Source organism: Channa argus, chromosome 10 (assembly GCF_033026475.1).
Source record: "Channa argus isolate prfri chromosome 10, Channa argus male v1.0, whole genome shotgun sequence".
NCBI classification, from domain to species: Eukaryota; Metazoa; Chordata; class Actinopteri; order Anabantiformes; family Channidae; genus Channa; species Channa argus.
The window spans coordinates 24,578,138-24,595,177 of NC_090206.1; the positions used below are offsets into that span (position 1 = coordinate 24,578,138).

A 17,040-nucleotide genomic window follows, 5' to 3' on the forward strand; every position below is an offset into this window, starting at 1 on the left:
CCACTCACCTCTCTGGGAATGTGAAACTTGTCCACCACTTTCAGCTCATAGTACATCTTGATGCCGCACTTCACCAGGTCCAGTTCGCTGTGTTCAAAGTCACAGAAATGAAACTCGAAGATCTCCGCTTTCTTTGAGTTTGGCAAAACCTCTGACTGTGGGCAGAGATCGACAAAAGTTCTTCATTTACACGTGTGCGTTTTGTGGTCATTTTGTTATGGTTAGCTGTGGACTTTTTATTTATTTTTTTTATCAGTTGATATCAATAATTATTACATTATTATTTAAAGTCATTTTCTTTCTTTCAAAGATGTTTATGATCCTTCGGATAACATTTCTGACCAAGCATCTGCAATCATCTCCTTCTCACATTCCATTAACATGTCCATCCGTTGTTGGTTCAGGTTTTTTTAAGCAACTCACAATTAAAGGACATGTTTTTCAGATCTGGTTTGTGTTGTTGCTGAACCAATTCCAGATAATGACAAAGCTTGTGTTTGATGTCCAGGTTATAACACATACACAAACATCAGATCATGATACTGCAGTGCTGTCAACATGGCAATATGACTAATTACTTACAACATTTACAAAATCATCATACAATATGGCCCATACTCAGTGTGCAGCACAGACAAGATAGTCCAGCTGCAAAAAAAGAGAAACCTTATACCAGGTTGATCTCTCTGATGAGGCTACAGGCTCTTCCATCTCTGTCACCTTTCAAACATGGTTATGTGCTCCTCTCAAACAACTTATTTCTTGCCACCTTTACAGAACTATGAATGATTTGTTGTTTACCAGAATCTCTTGGAGCTCCTCCTCCTCGCATTCATCCGGTTCCTTCCCCCATCTCTCTCTGGTGTTCTGGGGCAAAACACAAATCATCAGCGCTCGCCTTGGATAAAACAGTTCAACATCAATCAACTCACTTATGATCTCAGGTCAAATCAGATCATCCCCTCCCTGCTTTTATTCTCTCTCTCTCTCTCTCTGTGTCCACTGACAAATCACCTCATAGAAAATCTGACACCTTATTTCAGCTTATAAATGATGCTCACCCTCCGTTTATATCATCCACATCAACTAACTTGTTTGAAACTGACTGACTTTGTTCTGTGCAGCATATCAAAGCCTGAAGCCATTACCCATATGACTAGTATCTTTGGACTTTTCTTGTGTTTATTTACTTAAAAATGGATTTTACATCAAATCCTTCCTTAATCATTTTCTGCAAAAAAATTTCACAACACAGTGAGGAAGAACATCAGCTATGGAAAACCTACAAAGTTGTACTGAAATTACAAATGTGTGGGTACAAGCCAGCATTGAAACATGCTGTTGTACCCAAGAAAATCCTAAACACAGTTTTTCCTTCTGTGCCTCTTTAACAACTTGGTTTGAAGAACAGATGCACAAACAATTGCACCACTGTAACTGAAATAAGATAAAAAATATCCCCCTTGTGTTGTTGTAGTTACAAAAATTTATTTAATGGTAATTTTGAACAATTTTTTTATGTTTAAAGAGTATTTTGTACAGGCTTTGTTGACCTGTATATAGTTTGTTGCATGGAAAACAAAAGCATTATTCATTTGTAAAAACATTTACTGTGGAATTATCTAGTAAAACTGAAAGATACAGAACAGCAGCACAAAATCTTTCCTACAAGGAAGCTTCAACCCAAACATTTCTTTTCTTCTTGTTCGTACCTTTAGTCATTTAGCTGGCACAGTTATCCAAAGTGACTCAAACTTACACTAGAGGAGCTGGGGATTGAGTTGACAAACTTGCTTAAGTGCACAACTTGCTCTACCTCCTGAGCCTCAACGCCCTTTTTTCAAAACCACACTTTGGCCAAACTCAGGCATAACTTTATTTATTTATTCCCGTGGTAGTTGATTTGATAGACAACCAGACGTCTCTATGCCAGATTAACTGTACTTACTAACCAGAACGTTCTGGATTTCATCCTTGCGACACTTGACGTGGTACAGCACCATGTCCTGGTAGATGTCCTTCCGGTTTTCCAGCTTGTTCATTTTGTCATAGGTGTCAGTGTTCAGCACTGACCAACCCAGGAACTGGGTCAGAGACTGGCACATTTGGATGCGTGTGGGAGAGAAAATCAATAGTATATTACTGGGTGAAAATATGCACAAGTAAACTGGAAAATAATTCCCAAAATATTGAAACTAAATAAACAGTGGTTTCATATCACTGGTTGGACAAACTGCCTTTACTAACTTCTTTTGGATCTACTTTGTGTAGTACATGTAAAAAAAATGCCACTAAACTTCCCCATAAAGCAAGTTGTAAATTAGTGAAGTTGCCCTTTAACACAACCTGGTTCAAGACTCAAGTTTCAAACAACCTTATTTATCCTAGAGAGAAATGTCTTTAGCTTGATAAGAACTTTGCACAAACTTAATGCTGGACATTACTGACAGATGTCACAGTGCATCACAGCTGGCTGCACATTGTAGCTGGTACAATGAGCTGTACTACTTTCCACTTTATTTTATCATCGTCATTTAATCCACGTACATTTTTAAATGAAAGCATAATCTGCAAATTTAGTTGAATGTGTGCTTTTGAAATGTATGTTTATTTCTTAAAAACTCAACAACAGTATAAGGTGTCATCCATTATGTTAAAATGCACAAGATATGAATAAGCAGAAAATTGACACAAGAGCACATGTGATGTTTGAGCTCATCAAATTCAGCCTGTTTATAGCCATATATTTGAAAGGGGCTCTGTTAGTATAACACAAGGTTGTGTAGAAGAAAAGCTGGATCTGGTGCCACTTCGTCTAAGCCACATTGTGACATAATCCATCACACTGCTTCGTTGGCCTATTTCATACATAAACTATTGTGCTGTGTTTTGGCATCTCGACTTCCTGTTTCTTGGACTTTCACCGTCTAATTATCAAACTAATCAACACGCGCCCACCAATGGATCATCTTGTGTTGCTTTCACACATGGACAATATCTGTGTGAATATGAGCAGGTGAAATGTGGATGTTTATCAAATCCCTTTTGCTGCACAGCAAATATCAAACAGTACTAATGTGAATCTGTCAAACAGCAAAATTACCGCTTTAACCTAAAAGAACAGTTGTGGACCAAACTGCCAGGTTGTGTATGAGCAGCGAGGCAGATAGAGAAAGCTCAGAAAAAAGCCTTCAGGGCCAGTAATAAATAATGTACATGCTCTGAATGGCCTGAGTGTATTTATAAACCAATGACTCAGTGATGTCTTAGACACACACACACACACACACACACACACACACACACACACACACACACAGTCTGTACCTCCATCAGCGTTTCGTCCATCTCATCAAAGGGTTTCCCATCCTTCCTGTTATAGAACGTAGCCACACCCACAATCTCTTCTTTCTTGTTGACAATTGGCATAGACAGGACATTCTTAATGGTCCAGCCAGAGTCATCCAGAGGCTCTTTCTGTGTACACACACACACACACACACACACACACACACACACACACACAGTTCAACATGCATTATTTCAATGTCTATAAATAAGAACATGCTTATCTGCACTTTGATGTATTTTTAGACAATAGTGGGGACATTTCAATATTTATAACATTATTTTTGCAGACAATTTAAAAAAGCAGAAACACTTATAAAAACTTATTTAAAAAGTCACAGAAAGGATTGTAAAGAAATATGAAAAATGATATACAACTTTAAAGAAAAGCCCAAAACTGAAGTAAACCTTGTGGAAGAAAAGTTACACTCACTATATGTCACGTGTTAGTTTGTCATTTGTTTCTTTGTTAATGGATTATGAAAACCAGTTAAATGCAGTGTGATGCGACAGTTTTAGCCACTTCTAGATATTATGTGTAGCTTCGCATTATGAAAAGGGTAAGAAAATGGTGTTCGATGCCTTCACCGTTTGCACACTTAGTGCATTACACATTTATTTTAAAATGGAAGAATTGTTCCTTACAATGACAAAGTAAACTGTGCAAAAACTAAATTCTCTAATGTAGTGAATTATCAGAACTTTGTTCTCATTTAATATTCACTTCTTTATTTCCAGTAATGTAGAAGAACATTTGACAGATGAGCGGTTGTTTTTTTTAACAATGCAATAGATGTAATGTAGATCTGAGCACTTTTGATAATGCTGCCTTTTAGATGAGCCATTTCTCTACTCGCTCCTACTACTGTACAAAACTCTCTCTCCAGCTACTCTGAGCACAGCTTCAGGCTTTCTGCTAAATGCAGGCGAACCACTGACTGATGAAGACTTACTTAAAAACACTTTCACAAAATAACTCCTGGATCTTTTGAGCCTTTGACTTGAATCAAATTGAGCATAAGAATAAACTGGTGGATTGTCATCTCGACATTAAGACTAATTGTCAGCAATGCTGAAAACAGATCAAGGTATGAACAGGAACAAGTGCTGTATCAGAGAGGTAATTTGATAAGGACAAATACAAAAGAACCTTTGTAGTCCTCAGGAAACCAATTTAAACTAAGGAGAGCAGAGAATATGGGACATGTCCTTAATTCAGCATGTCTATAATGCAGATTAGTTCTTTATGGTTGTTCCTTGGTGGCCTCTTATGGTAGATGAGAGGCCATTATGTAGCTAAATTAGTTTCCACATACATTATGTCTAAATATCAAGATCTATTTTATTTGCAACACTCAAGAAAATCTCATATAATCTAATCAACCAGAACATTAACACAACCTGCTAGTTTCGAAAACAAAATTATGTTTTAATTTGTTTAAATTGACTGAAATGATCCTTTAAGGTTGAAAACATTCCTCAAATTTAGTTTGGATAAAAAAAATTAAATCAAAGATTTGTTTTTAATATTTCTGGCAGGCATGAATTACTATTGCCTTCTTTTAATTATACAACATCTTCTACATGCAGAGTTCAGGTTACACTCTCATCATCCCAATCATTGGTGGAAACTACCCAATTTTAATAAACAGATCTTTCAGCCAACACAAATTCTCTCTCCAGAAGCAGCTGATGGATTAAGTCCCTAAGATTTTTTTTCAAAAGCACACAGCTGACTGGATAAAAAAAAATAGATGCTTGATATTTTACCAAATGATGTGAAATTGTGGTCTTAATGATTTTGACATTTTGTTGTGCTGCATGTATTGCATTTAATATGATGGCTGAAGCAGCTAAATATCTTGTTGTAATTACAATTCTGTATCAACCAGGAGACATAAAAGTGTAATATTGACTCAAAGTCTCCAGTGTAGAGTTTAATAATATTGGCCACCATCCTACCTGGAAGTCGAAAAATTCATCTTCAGCTGCATTCATGATGTTACAGATCTGTTGACAAGGAGAAATGAGACAAGAAAGTTAGGGAGGGAGACATTTGGTGAAAGATGCTATAATGTGATGGGGCATTTATTCTAGTTTTGGGTAACAGACGAATGATAAAAAACCTGCCTAAATGAATTCCTGGTGTAATATATAAAGTTCATCATCAAATAAATAGGATGAGGTCTGGTTTGGAAGGAACAGGAAAGAAAACATTACAGGATAAAGAGTTCCCTCAGTTTTTTAAGCTTGAAGGAAGCCGTGTTCATGTGTTATTATCACCCTTATCATGATCATCAGGAGCTGCCAAAGTTTTACTGCTCCACTCTGAATCCATTCACAACCCCGTGTGTCACATCCTAAACTATTAGTGTCAACCTGACGTCTTTTTCCTTCTCGATTTATGAAAAGACTTTTACGTGATATAAAAGCAGAAAAAGAGAGGAGATGGACGAGGACAGATGATGTTGAATTAAAAAATGACAAGCAGCACAGACAGTGAAAGGACAGGACAGCAGAGGACATACGGCATGAGGCAGAAGGAGGGACAGATAGACGAGCGGTGGCAGGCTCAGCGGTTTGGGAAAATCGCACTGATTAATTACAGTGGTGGGCCAAATTACAATTATACATCACAGCAGCGCGAGGCTGAGCACCTTTCAATTCCACAACGGCGACCACACTGACAACTGTGTAATAAGGTCTGATGGCGTTTCCTGCTCATCTGACCACCTGCAATTTCCAATGAACATTTTTATAAAATAAAGACTTTTTTTTTTATAAAATGGACACTGCTTTCGGATAGATTCATGCTCAGCAGAACAGAAAGTTGTTTTCTTAAAGTCAGAGTGAGAAATCACAATGAGATTTTTTATGCAACACTAACTTTTAAAGCATCCAGTCACATAAATAAAGTTGGATTTTATAGATTTGTGAGCATGCAATATTTATATGGTACAACAGCTGATACAAAGCTATGAATGTAACTGAATGATCTGGTAAAAATAAACTGGTTCTTGATCTATACTGTCCTTTAAAATCCCATCATTTAATCGGCTGATGAAAGTTCTGATCAACCCATAATTATGGTTCTGTTATCTGTTATTTTCTAGCTCCTAGTAGCTCGAGTAGGTTCTTACAACGATCTCATCGACCAAGTTGTTTCAGTATCATGCACTATGGTGGACCTGAGTATTAAAAAAAAATAATGAAGACCTCGAATCTTCTAAGGTTTAGGTACAAGAGTATCAGAATTCGACTTAGGGAAACATTGTGATTGGGGCCATAATACTGAAGTACACACATTTATTGTTTAAAGCAGGAAACTGCTGTCTCCCACCTTGAAGTGTTTTGTCACCCCCTCTTTCACCCAGTCCTCCTCCCAGGAGCAGAATTTCTTTAACATATGTCACCAACAGTCACTGCTGTTTTTGTAAAGCTACAGCTGCTAGATGTCACATCATGGTCTGAAAGGTTACCGAGTGGTAACCGGCGTCGGGGGGGGAGAAAAGAAAATCAATGTGCAGAACACGTTCCACTGTGGCGACCCGTGAAGCGACAAGCCGCAAGCAGTTTAACACACTCTTGGGTGTAGAGCCTGTTGGCAGGCTCTACACTAAACTACTTGATTAAACTCTCTACAGATGTCACAGGTTGTAATTCTGAACATGCTGGACCTAATCAGAGCTGTGCTGAGTAACATTTGTAATTTCCTTAATCTCCAAGTCACTAAAAAGAGCTCATATTCAGAGGTCTCTCGGGTCGTTTGATCGCGTGGGTATTACTATCAGACTGGACGTCAGGTTTGTCACCACCCGCCGCTCAACAGAGTTGGTACTGTTTGTTTTCAACCTGCAGCAGAAGTGGAAAGATCAACTGTTCAATATCTTTAATGGTCATTATGTGTAAAGTTCTGTGTGTTCTGGATGGAAGTTAGGAATGTAAATAAGGCTTCTACATAGCTAAAATGTAAACCTGTTTGTTCTTTCTTGTCACAAAAGTTCTACATGGAGGGGCTCAAATGTTTAAATATGCTGCCACAGCTTAGTTTTAATGACCAAAAACAGAAGCCAAATCTACATTTGCCACTGCTTTGAATTTCCAATCTGACTTTTTCTTCTGTGAGGAGTCTGTTTGTGATTTGAACCAGTGTTGTCAGTGACACGAAATGACGCAGAAATATTATCTGTTTGTTGTGTTGTTGAAGAAGAGCAGAGGGGGATTTTTTTTTAAAGCTGTGAGGTTTAGGCACAGCTTCATGAAAGTCAATGACGACAAATCGATGTGAAGTTATGAAGGGAGAAACATGGAAAACAGTGGAATCAATTACATGATGGAGTCATGGTGCACGTAATGAAAAGCAAACACTGACCAGTCCAGTTTCTGCTACATAGGTTGGTAAACGGCTAACCAAGGCCCAGTGATCTGCTGGAGGATTCCTAGGAATGAATGAAATGTTGTCATCATCATCATCATCATCATCATCAAAGCATGAAAACAAAAGTTAGATCTAAATGACTTTCGACAAAGTGACTGCGTCACACAAGTTGAAAGATCTATTCTGCCAAAAACCCACGCAGAAAGGCTTATTAATTTGAACTTCAGGACTCTTTAAGAAACTCCCATTTTGTCCTGACAGGCAGTGGAAGACTGGCCAAACACGATCAGAAGGATGACAGTGTGCTTCAAAACTCCTTTGGGAGGAGAAGTGATCGATAACTTCAATTAGCTCACTGGAATATAAATGAGCAGATAGTTGGGAACTGTGTGCTGAGGGAACAAATGCTACATGACCTTAATCTTTATAACATTTCCCTAAATTAAATACAATTATAAGGCAATGACATCGTTCAGTTATAGGCTACACAAAGTTGTAAAAGTCTGTGTACCGTTCACTGTATGATGATGTAACGGCTGGGCTTTTTTATGTTTAACGTTTTTTCTGGATTAGTGACTATAAGAAACTTGAATTCTTTATATATATTTGCAGAGCTTGGGATAGAAGTCAGAGTGTTTGTAATAGGACACTGTCTTTTAAGCTCAGGTGGGCTGGTTTACAGGACACAAATAAAAACAAAACTGTATAAAGTTTTTCATTTTATTTGACTCGAGCAGCGTAGGTAAATAGGCAGTATGAAAAATCCAGGATAAAACTCTCTGTTTACACAGCCGACAATGTCGGGATTACTCTGCAGAGACACGTTGGAACAGTGGTTATTAATGTTTACAAGAGAAGCAATGCTGTATGAGAGACAAGCAAAAAAAGAGAAAGTCACTTATTCTTCTGACATGTCATGAAGCCTGGTGCTTTTGTTTTGTTTAGGAGTTTTTTTTTTCTTAGATAAAATATTAATTATATTTACAGTAGTTTAATTAGTAAAGAAGACACAGTATCAGTATCCCGTTGTGACTTTGGCAGCATGACTATGGGTCCCGCTCTTCAAACAACTTCAAAATACTTCTGTGTTGTGACTCACGGTATGACTTTGATTTCCTCTTTACCATGGAGGATGTAGTCAATCACCTTGTAGAAGATAATTTCCTAGAGAGAACATAAAAATGAAAATATTTACATGAACATCAGTTTGTTTTTTTTAAATTCCAACACAGAGCCATAATTTTAATGCATCTTTACTGTATTTTCATGGCCTGTTTTGAAAGATCATCATACGACTCTGTAGTGTATAAAAGTCATCACCTGAACGTTACTAATAATATGCTAATGATTATAGATTTGCTTTATGTAATACTGGGTACCTTGTGAATTTTGAAGTACAATATTTGACTTTGAAAAGTAGTGAATTTGGAGTATAAGGTAGCACAATATAGAAACATCAAATACCTCAAAATTGTACTTAAATACAATATCTAAGTACATGTACTTAATTACTTCCCACTACTGAAGTAAAGGATCTGGTAGAACCTGTACCAACTACTACTACAATAACCAACTACACAGAAGTACTTTCCATTTAATAGTAATAAAATGAAATAGAATAAATCCTTTAATATAAGTAAACATCATTTATTCTTGGTCACTGTATTAAAATAAATGAAGTTTACTAATTATGATCAGATGCAGAATGGCTGCACGTCCACATTGTTTTGTGTGCAACTCCTGACTCAGTTTTTGCAAAAAGAAATTAAGGCAATACTGCTGTTTACACAGCACAGTTGTACAAGTGTGTAATTGGCAGAATAAGTGACTGGTGAAAATTTGGCCTGATGGCCATTGTACTAGTAGAAAGGACACAGAATAAATAATTACTCAGTGCACTCGTCATCTCATGTATAAATAATAGTCAAAGGGACATTTTGACCTGATGTTCCCACTAGGGATTACTACAACTAAGTACTACTTGGGAATACTGATTGCAGTTTCCAGGGAGCTTTAACAGTAGCTATAGTTGCAGTATATCCTCACCCTGCCATCAGGAGTTTTGGGTCCATCGTATGGTGCAACATCTCCCATCAGAATAGGCCACAGGTCAAAGAACTCCTACAGAGGGAAAACCAAAAGATTCAGAGCAGTACATCATTCTGGAGCTAATACTGTTGTTTCATTATTTAGATGTGCCAATACAAATTAGGCAACTAGTTCTGTGTATTCTTAACTACTGTACTGATAAAACCTAGTGTTGTTACCCCACAGCCATCTGTGCAGGCAGACATGTGTTTGTTCTCAGACAGCAGGTGTTAGAAATCAACTGGCATCTGTTTGTAATTAGGTGTCAGCCACAGCCAATAAGAAGCATTTATGACAATGTGTTAGTGATCGCAAATATTTAGGGATTGTCCATTGCTAATCACTACATGGTTAAAAGTATTGCTTCTTTTATAACATGAAAAGCAGAAGAAAGAAAAGTTTGAGACAAAAATATCATGCAGATTAGACAAAGAAACCCCAAAGGACTTTCTGAAAATATCGCATTTTAAAGGATGAGGAGAAAATATGGAGGTTGAAATCATCAGAATTCAGCAGCACTGACACATGATAAGCAACAGATGTATTCTGCTTTTGCAATTTGAGAAGCTAAGCTCCCTTAGATCCAAATTTAGACCCAAAATGTTGCTTAGAGTTTTAGTTTCATGCAAGTGATCAGTTGCCTAAAACTGGAAATGAGTGTAAATCCTTTGAAGGACACCGCTGACCTATCTGGAGCCTGAAAATCTAAAACTCAATAGCACAGCCAGGGATCTGCACACAGAGCACAGCTGGCACACGTCTTTATCGATTAGTTTGTTTTCCCGCTTACCCATGTGTCTGCGTGCGCATCTCTGGTCACTCACCTTGGTCTTGGTCATGTCCAGCAGGCCCACAGAGTAACGCTCACAGTTGAGGAAAGCTCTGACTGTGTACAGCGCCTTGTGGAACTGCCTCTCGATGTCCGTCAGTTCTTCAAACACCTTGCTGGCCGACCACAGCAGCACCTGTACCACAGATTTATTAAGATTAAATTGAAATTCTTTAGCAACCTAATTTGTTTTCAACATACAACAGTTTGTGTTAATCTTTACACTGTATTCTGCCTTGTTTTATACCATAAATGTCAGCTAAACATGTCATGAGGATGGAACTAATCTGAATCCGACCCCAAAGACAAAAAGTATACGGAAGTACTATATCCGCTACAACCTCACCTGTCCTCTCCTGGTCTCACAGTTGTGTAGGTAGTTCAGGTGGAAAACTCTCAGCACCAGGTTGGCAAAGTTTAGATACTTGTTTAGAGTCTGAAACATAAGTTGCATCATCAAATGTACATGATTATATCCTTAAATGATAACAATTTCTTTAACAAAGCAGCTTTGTCTACCATTGCAAGTTTAATATAATAAAGTAAATTTAAAATTAGTGCCATTAGCTCTAAGCATATTTTAATTGCCAATATCATATTTTGGAGGGAGAATCTGGCAATAGATTAATTGAAATGTGAAACTAAGTGAAATGACTGAATATTTAAATTCTCCTGACTAACAAAAGGCATATTCAATAATACAGTAATGCAATATGGTTTTTAGATTGCATTCTACAGAGAGTGCACGGAAAAGTGCTACAGTCCACGTCTTGACCTTAAAAGGGACCGAGCTGACAGCAGCACACGGTAATATAATAAACAATTGATTGATGTAATAGAATAGAATAGAACACTGTGGTGGTGATTATTGTACTGATGTATACAACAGAGTGACATTATGAACACACATTCACATTTAATCAATCCACTAGTTCACCATTTCTCATTAGCATGTTACAACATGTGGTGCAAACCAGCCATTATGTGGAGTTACAAGGCATAAAGTGTATTATTTAAGAAGCTAGCATGTCTCCGAGTTGCAGGCACCCAAAAGTAAATAAATGGAAAATGTATTAAAAGCTAAGAGCAGATTTTTTTCAATCCTGGGTTTTCTGCTTGTTTGAGGCATTGAGAAATTGATTTTAAAAGCTGCTCTAATGCAACTGAAAAAAGGTGTTTGATCCAAGTTCTTGAATCCCTAAAATAAACTGTGCCAGGGTGAATGTTTAGGTCGGGAGGAATTAATTTGTTACCTCTTCATCTTTGGCAGTGAAGCACGGGCCGTCCAGCTTGTTGACAGCCATCATGACTGCCACCATGTCTTTACCATTCATGATGGGGATGGCGATGACGCTCTTGGTCTGATACTCTGTCAGTTCGTCCACAAAGCTGCTGTAATAAGGACTCTATGAAGAACAATTGGAGATGAATTGGATTGCATTTAATCGCCCTGCTCTTTGATTCCATGTCACAGGCTTTCCATTATCCACAAACTCAACTAAAGGCCCTCTCTGCTGCACTTCCACCTGCTGTTGCTCCTGTACAGCAGGTATCATTAACTGTGTTCCTACAGGAGTGAAAGAGAGGAAGTGCAGCTCATTTACTGTCAAGACAGAACAAAAGCCTGAGGAGAAAAACACCTGGGAGAGCAGAATCGGTGGCAGAGGCCTGATTTGATTTGGCAAGGTCTTAGTTTTTGCTCAGATCTAATTAACTAGTTTGGGTAAGGTTGAAAAAGAAACACTTAGGTACAGGTTAGGAATCAATAGGTCAGTAGTTTGCCAGTGGAAAGCACAATTGCACAATGCAGACCAGGATAAGGAGAATATAACAGCACAGTTTTACACATTATAATATTATAATATGGGTAGTTTGAGGTCCAGAACGACAGCTGTTTATGTGTCATTACTGATGCTCAAACATATGCACAAGTTCAAAATATGATGTGAATTTTGCAGAAAAATGCTTCTAGTAGTGGTTGCAGTACACTCCACATAGGGATTGGCCTGAATTGCAGTAAACAAAAGGGGGACATCAGTATGCAGGAGACTAATGCTAATGCTGGGACAAGCAAGGCACAGTAGCTTCTTAAACTGCAGCCGGATTTGTGTCATACAAATAATTTTTTTTCCAAAGATCTGGCCGGTTTGACAGCGTATTACCGGGTGACCTTTAACCCCCTAAAGCCCAGAGAGGACTATACCCTCTTGTTTTCCTCCGCTGAAGCTTTAACTTGACCCTTGCCCAGCAGCTCTAGATTTGAGAAGCACAATATGACAACAAGTTACATTTTAAAAATAAAGAAAAGTACAAATGATACATCTACTGTACATCTCTATTGATAGACTTTGTCTCAAATGTATGTACAGTATGTCTATGCTGTATCAAGTATGTTGGAAAATAGAAATGTTATAGTCCCTGGTTAAATCTTTAATATCTATATCTATAAAGATTTCTAAATGAGGACTTTGATAGTAAAATTCTACTTGTTTTATAACTGTACACAAATTAACAAACATACATTTCCTACCTTGATCATTTTTTTGTCACACATTTCAACGCTTAAGTGATTAAATGGGTTTATTTCCTGCAGAATAATTAAACCAAAGAGAAAAAAAGTGAAAACAAAAGTGAAAACACTGGAGTCAGAATAGACTAGAATAAAGGTGTATTATAGAGCTGAGTCTGGGAAAGTGGCTCAGGGCCTGTATGACCTCTGGGAGTAATCTGGGATCGCTCTAATTCAGGACAGATTAACCAGCCTCATCTGCAACCTCCCCCACTGACACACACCACCTTAATCACACACACACACCCACACACACACTTCAAATAAAGACACCTTAAATAACAGTTTTGATGCTGCACATTGTGTGATTAATAAACTCACTTTCAACAAGCCAGGGGCAGAAGATGGGAGAGAAATGAGGCCGTCTACTGCCAACTACCACATAATCCCAGTGAAACATAATCCCCACCTTCCACCGATACAAGAATCCTAACTGGTTTACCGATCTGCACTGGATTGGACTTGGATGGAAACACACAGCACAGAGAGACAGTTACTTCCAGTCCTTTCCTTTGCTGAAAGGCCCTCCACAGTGCATTAGCATCACAAAGCCCAACAATTATATGGAAACATTAGCTGCTCCTTCACTGCTACTGGGGAGACCGAGGCTTGGAGGCTTTGATATTGTTCCAGTTTTGTCATTTGTGTGTGTGCAGCATGACGGGAGGAGGTTCTGAACATTACAGTGATGTTTGCTCCGTGGTGCCTTGCAGCAGAACTGATAGATAAAACAGGCGCAATCAATCCGGGTCTGTTATGCTCCTACTTTAGCAGCCGAGCTTTCTAATCTCACATGAAAAGATGAGCTGATACAGAGCAGGGCTTGTACCCATCACTTATGTGGAGTGGGCTGCTGGCTTATTAAGTGTAAATGTCACAATAACAGTTGGTGCATGTACAGGCAGTGTGCGTGGGTGGAAGTGAAAGTAGTGGACCTGCAGTGCATGACAAACTTGAAGTGTACATGGGAATAAGCTTGCCAGCTATTTTCAAATGTCAAAGGTATTGCCTATAATGAGATTGGGCTGGATTTGGTTGGGGGGGGGATTAGTGGTAGAAATACAGTGGTGTCAAGTCACCCTCTGGTGGTCAAACACAGATAGAACAGCAAAGTAGTTTCAACACTGGCAAACCAGGGATTCACATGTATCCTGACACCGAATGTACACAAATGCTTGGTGAGCGGATTTGTTTCCTTGGACACAGATTTCACTGATTCCATTCTAAACATAACAGGTTTGAATTGATTCCATGTAAATCATCAAGTATATCATGATACCCCTGACAAAATATACTTTGCTTGTTTGTTTTTGCAAATGATCAGATGTTTTTACCGAGCAACATGAGATCCAAGAAAAGAGCATGAATTGGGAGGAAGACATTTGCTTGTGCACAAACTCAATACTCAAGTAAAGGGGAGGGGCTTGACCAAAAAAAAAGGGCTTCATTACAAGTTGGTATATCACTAACAATTCTTACTCAAGTTAAAGTACTAAACCCACGGCCCATAATGTACTTAAAGTGCAAGTACTCCACTAAGAAAACAACATGAATGTGCAAGTCTAGTCCCGATTAAAGTAAAAAAAAAGAAAAATCATTTGAAAAGTTAATAGTAACCAAAGCTGTTAAATATATTGGAGTAAAAGTACATTATTACATAAAATGGAAATACTACAGTAAGCTACAAGTACCTCAACGCTCTACTCATGTATAGTACTTAAGAAAACGCATTTAGACACTTACCACCTCTGCTGCTTATAACAGCTGAATGTATGTGAGGGAAGAGCTGAGGTATTAACATGGTAATGATCTATTGGGACTCTGCTAGTGAACAGTAAACAGTTCATCGCACAAAAACACAAAAAGTATGCATCTACCTCTGACACATTGGGAACATTGACAATCTTCTTGGTGGAGGCCACATGGCCTACGATGCCCATATCCAATGGATACACAATCTCGCTGTCAGGTGGCACCAGGCAGTCATCAAACACTGCATCTTTATGGACATTAAATAACCTGGAGGTGAAGACAAAAGACAGAGGTAACAAAAAAATGAAGGCATCATGCAACTAAAGTAAGTAGGGACTGGAAATGTCCCCTTGACACTTGTTGTTGTGCCTTTACGCATGGCACCTATTTTACATGCAAAATCTCTACTGCAGCTGCCAGAAATAGGTGAGTGTAGTTGCAGTGGGCTCCTTTTAAAATGTGTAAATCTGATCTGGAATATACTCAGCTAAAGTTCCCTGATTTAATTAAGCTGCCAAATGTGAATGTCTGCAACTGTGTGAATAGGAATCAGCGTGCTGGAGAAAAATAGCAGTAGGATTCCCTAAAGATTCCCTGAAATTGTAAGAAATGTGCTCCGTGCTGGCGAAGGCACAGGTAAATGCTTATTTGGAGGAAATGCAAATAAATAAGAGGCAGTGCAACTCTAAAAGAGTATGATAGGCTATGATAGTGCAGAGTTCTGCGAGATGAATAGATCGCAAAGTTTAAGTCACACTTCTATGACCGGTGTATTAGTTAGTTCTTATTTATCTGACTGTTTTTAGTTTAAATTGAGGCTTGGAGTTTAACCAAGCACAACCCTGTAACAACATGGGAAAATGTGTGTATGATGTGGTCACATTTGTGATTCCAGAGTCAGTCAAATTAGAAATAGTCATTTTGTAAATATACAAAACAAATCTCCTGCAACCTTGTCGCCAGCTCAGCCACACCATTCCTCTGCCGGTACATGAAGAGACTCATGCGGTCAGCCCTCATCATGAAGCTGAGGTGTCTCATTAGGTTGAAGACCGACTTCTCCATTTGCAGGTTGTCCTGGATGTCTCGCACCAGGTCGAATAGGATCTCACTCTCATCTAGCATTGACAGGTCATGGAACTTGCTGATGTCCACCGCCGTCTTACGGTTGTTGTCCAGCAGGTCGGAAATGACCTTAGGCCGGAAGGTGGTGTCATAGTACTGCTTGGCAAATTGTGGGTTGGCATCCAGAAACTGCTCTGCCGCTGCGGCATCCACCATGGCTGCTGCTGACGGAGAATGGTTTGAAACAATTAGTAGAAATACGTGGGCTGGGTGGTTAGTTGCTGGGGAAAAATGTAAAAACGTTTCATTTAAAGCTATGCTTATGATTTACAGTCACTTGGGGGCTGAGCAAATCAATAACACACATAGAAATGGACACAAGTCTAATATTCAGTTTGCTTTTAGCTCTAGTTTGGTCTCCACCAACTCCTTAAAACAATGCCGGGCTCTTTCTGCACTAAAGCTTTCACTTTCTTCCCCAGGTAATCACTAGCATCTGAAGTTTTGTGCTGGAACTGTGCAGTGGGTTTATAAATTGTTTGCTGAAAACAGATGCCTACAGCAGCTGGAAATGGGTTGATAAAGTTGCTGAGGATAAATCATTAAGTTAATTACAGCAATAACCTAAAACGGGATAAAATGTTCAAAAGTGCTGCAGGAAATTGCGAGTACTTTCCTATTACTGTCTGCAGACACACCGACATGCTTTTTTCTTCAAAAGGTATTTTGTCATGGCCTATAAATCTATACTACTTTAGCTTTAAAATGTTTATCAAGCCATGCGTATGACCTGACTGAAATCTGCCTTTGTTTCTGGCCATTAATTCGGCCTGCTGGTAGTGATAACTGCAGATTAGCGAGAATATATTTTTCCAATGCCAAAAGCCCTACTTTACATAAGAATTCATCACCGCTGTTCCAGATGACATCCAACCCCCACTGACCTAATGATTATTGTAATTAAAGGTGAGTGAGTTTACCTGTTTATGTTCTTGTATTGTCACCGGCCAA

The 17,040-nt window shown here is 38.5% G+C and overlaps 1 protein-coding gene across 1 annotated transcript in view; it reads right to left on the bottom strand.

The window, feature by feature from the left end:
- pde6a (phosphodiesterase 6A, cGMP-specific, rod, alpha) overlaps positions 1 to 16,245 on the bottom strand; it is a 29,567-nt gene extending 13,322 nt beyond the window's left edge. Inside the window, exons 1-13 of the mRNA XM_067519628.1 lie at positions 15,917 to 16,245; positions 15,090 to 15,231; positions 11,897 to 12,049; positions 10,990 to 11,079; positions 10,639 to 10,779; positions 9,773 to 9,847; positions 8,826 to 8,890; positions 7,721 to 7,787; positions 5,311 to 5,358; positions 3,328 to 3,477; positions 1,953 to 2,096; positions 802 to 867; positions 9 to 155 (exon numbers count right to left, since the gene is read on the bottom strand). Coding sequence (XP_067375729.1) covers positions 9 to 155; positions 802 to 867; positions 1,953 to 2,096; positions 3,328 to 3,477; positions 5,311 to 5,358; positions 7,721 to 7,787; positions 8,826 to 8,890; positions 9,773 to 9,847; positions 10,639 to 10,779; positions 10,990 to 11,079; positions 11,897 to 12,049; positions 15,090 to 15,231; positions 15,917 to 16,245 — 1,617 coding nt within the window. The remainder of the gene's footprint in view (positions 1 to 8; positions 156 to 801; positions 868 to 1,952; positions 2,097 to 3,327; positions 3,478 to 5,310; positions 5,359 to 7,720; positions 7,788 to 8,825; positions 8,891 to 9,772; positions 9,848 to 10,638; positions 10,780 to 10,989; positions 11,080 to 11,896; positions 12,050 to 15,089; positions 15,232 to 15,916) is intronic.
- Between the last annotated feature and the right edge of the window lie 795 nt (positions 16,246 to 17,040).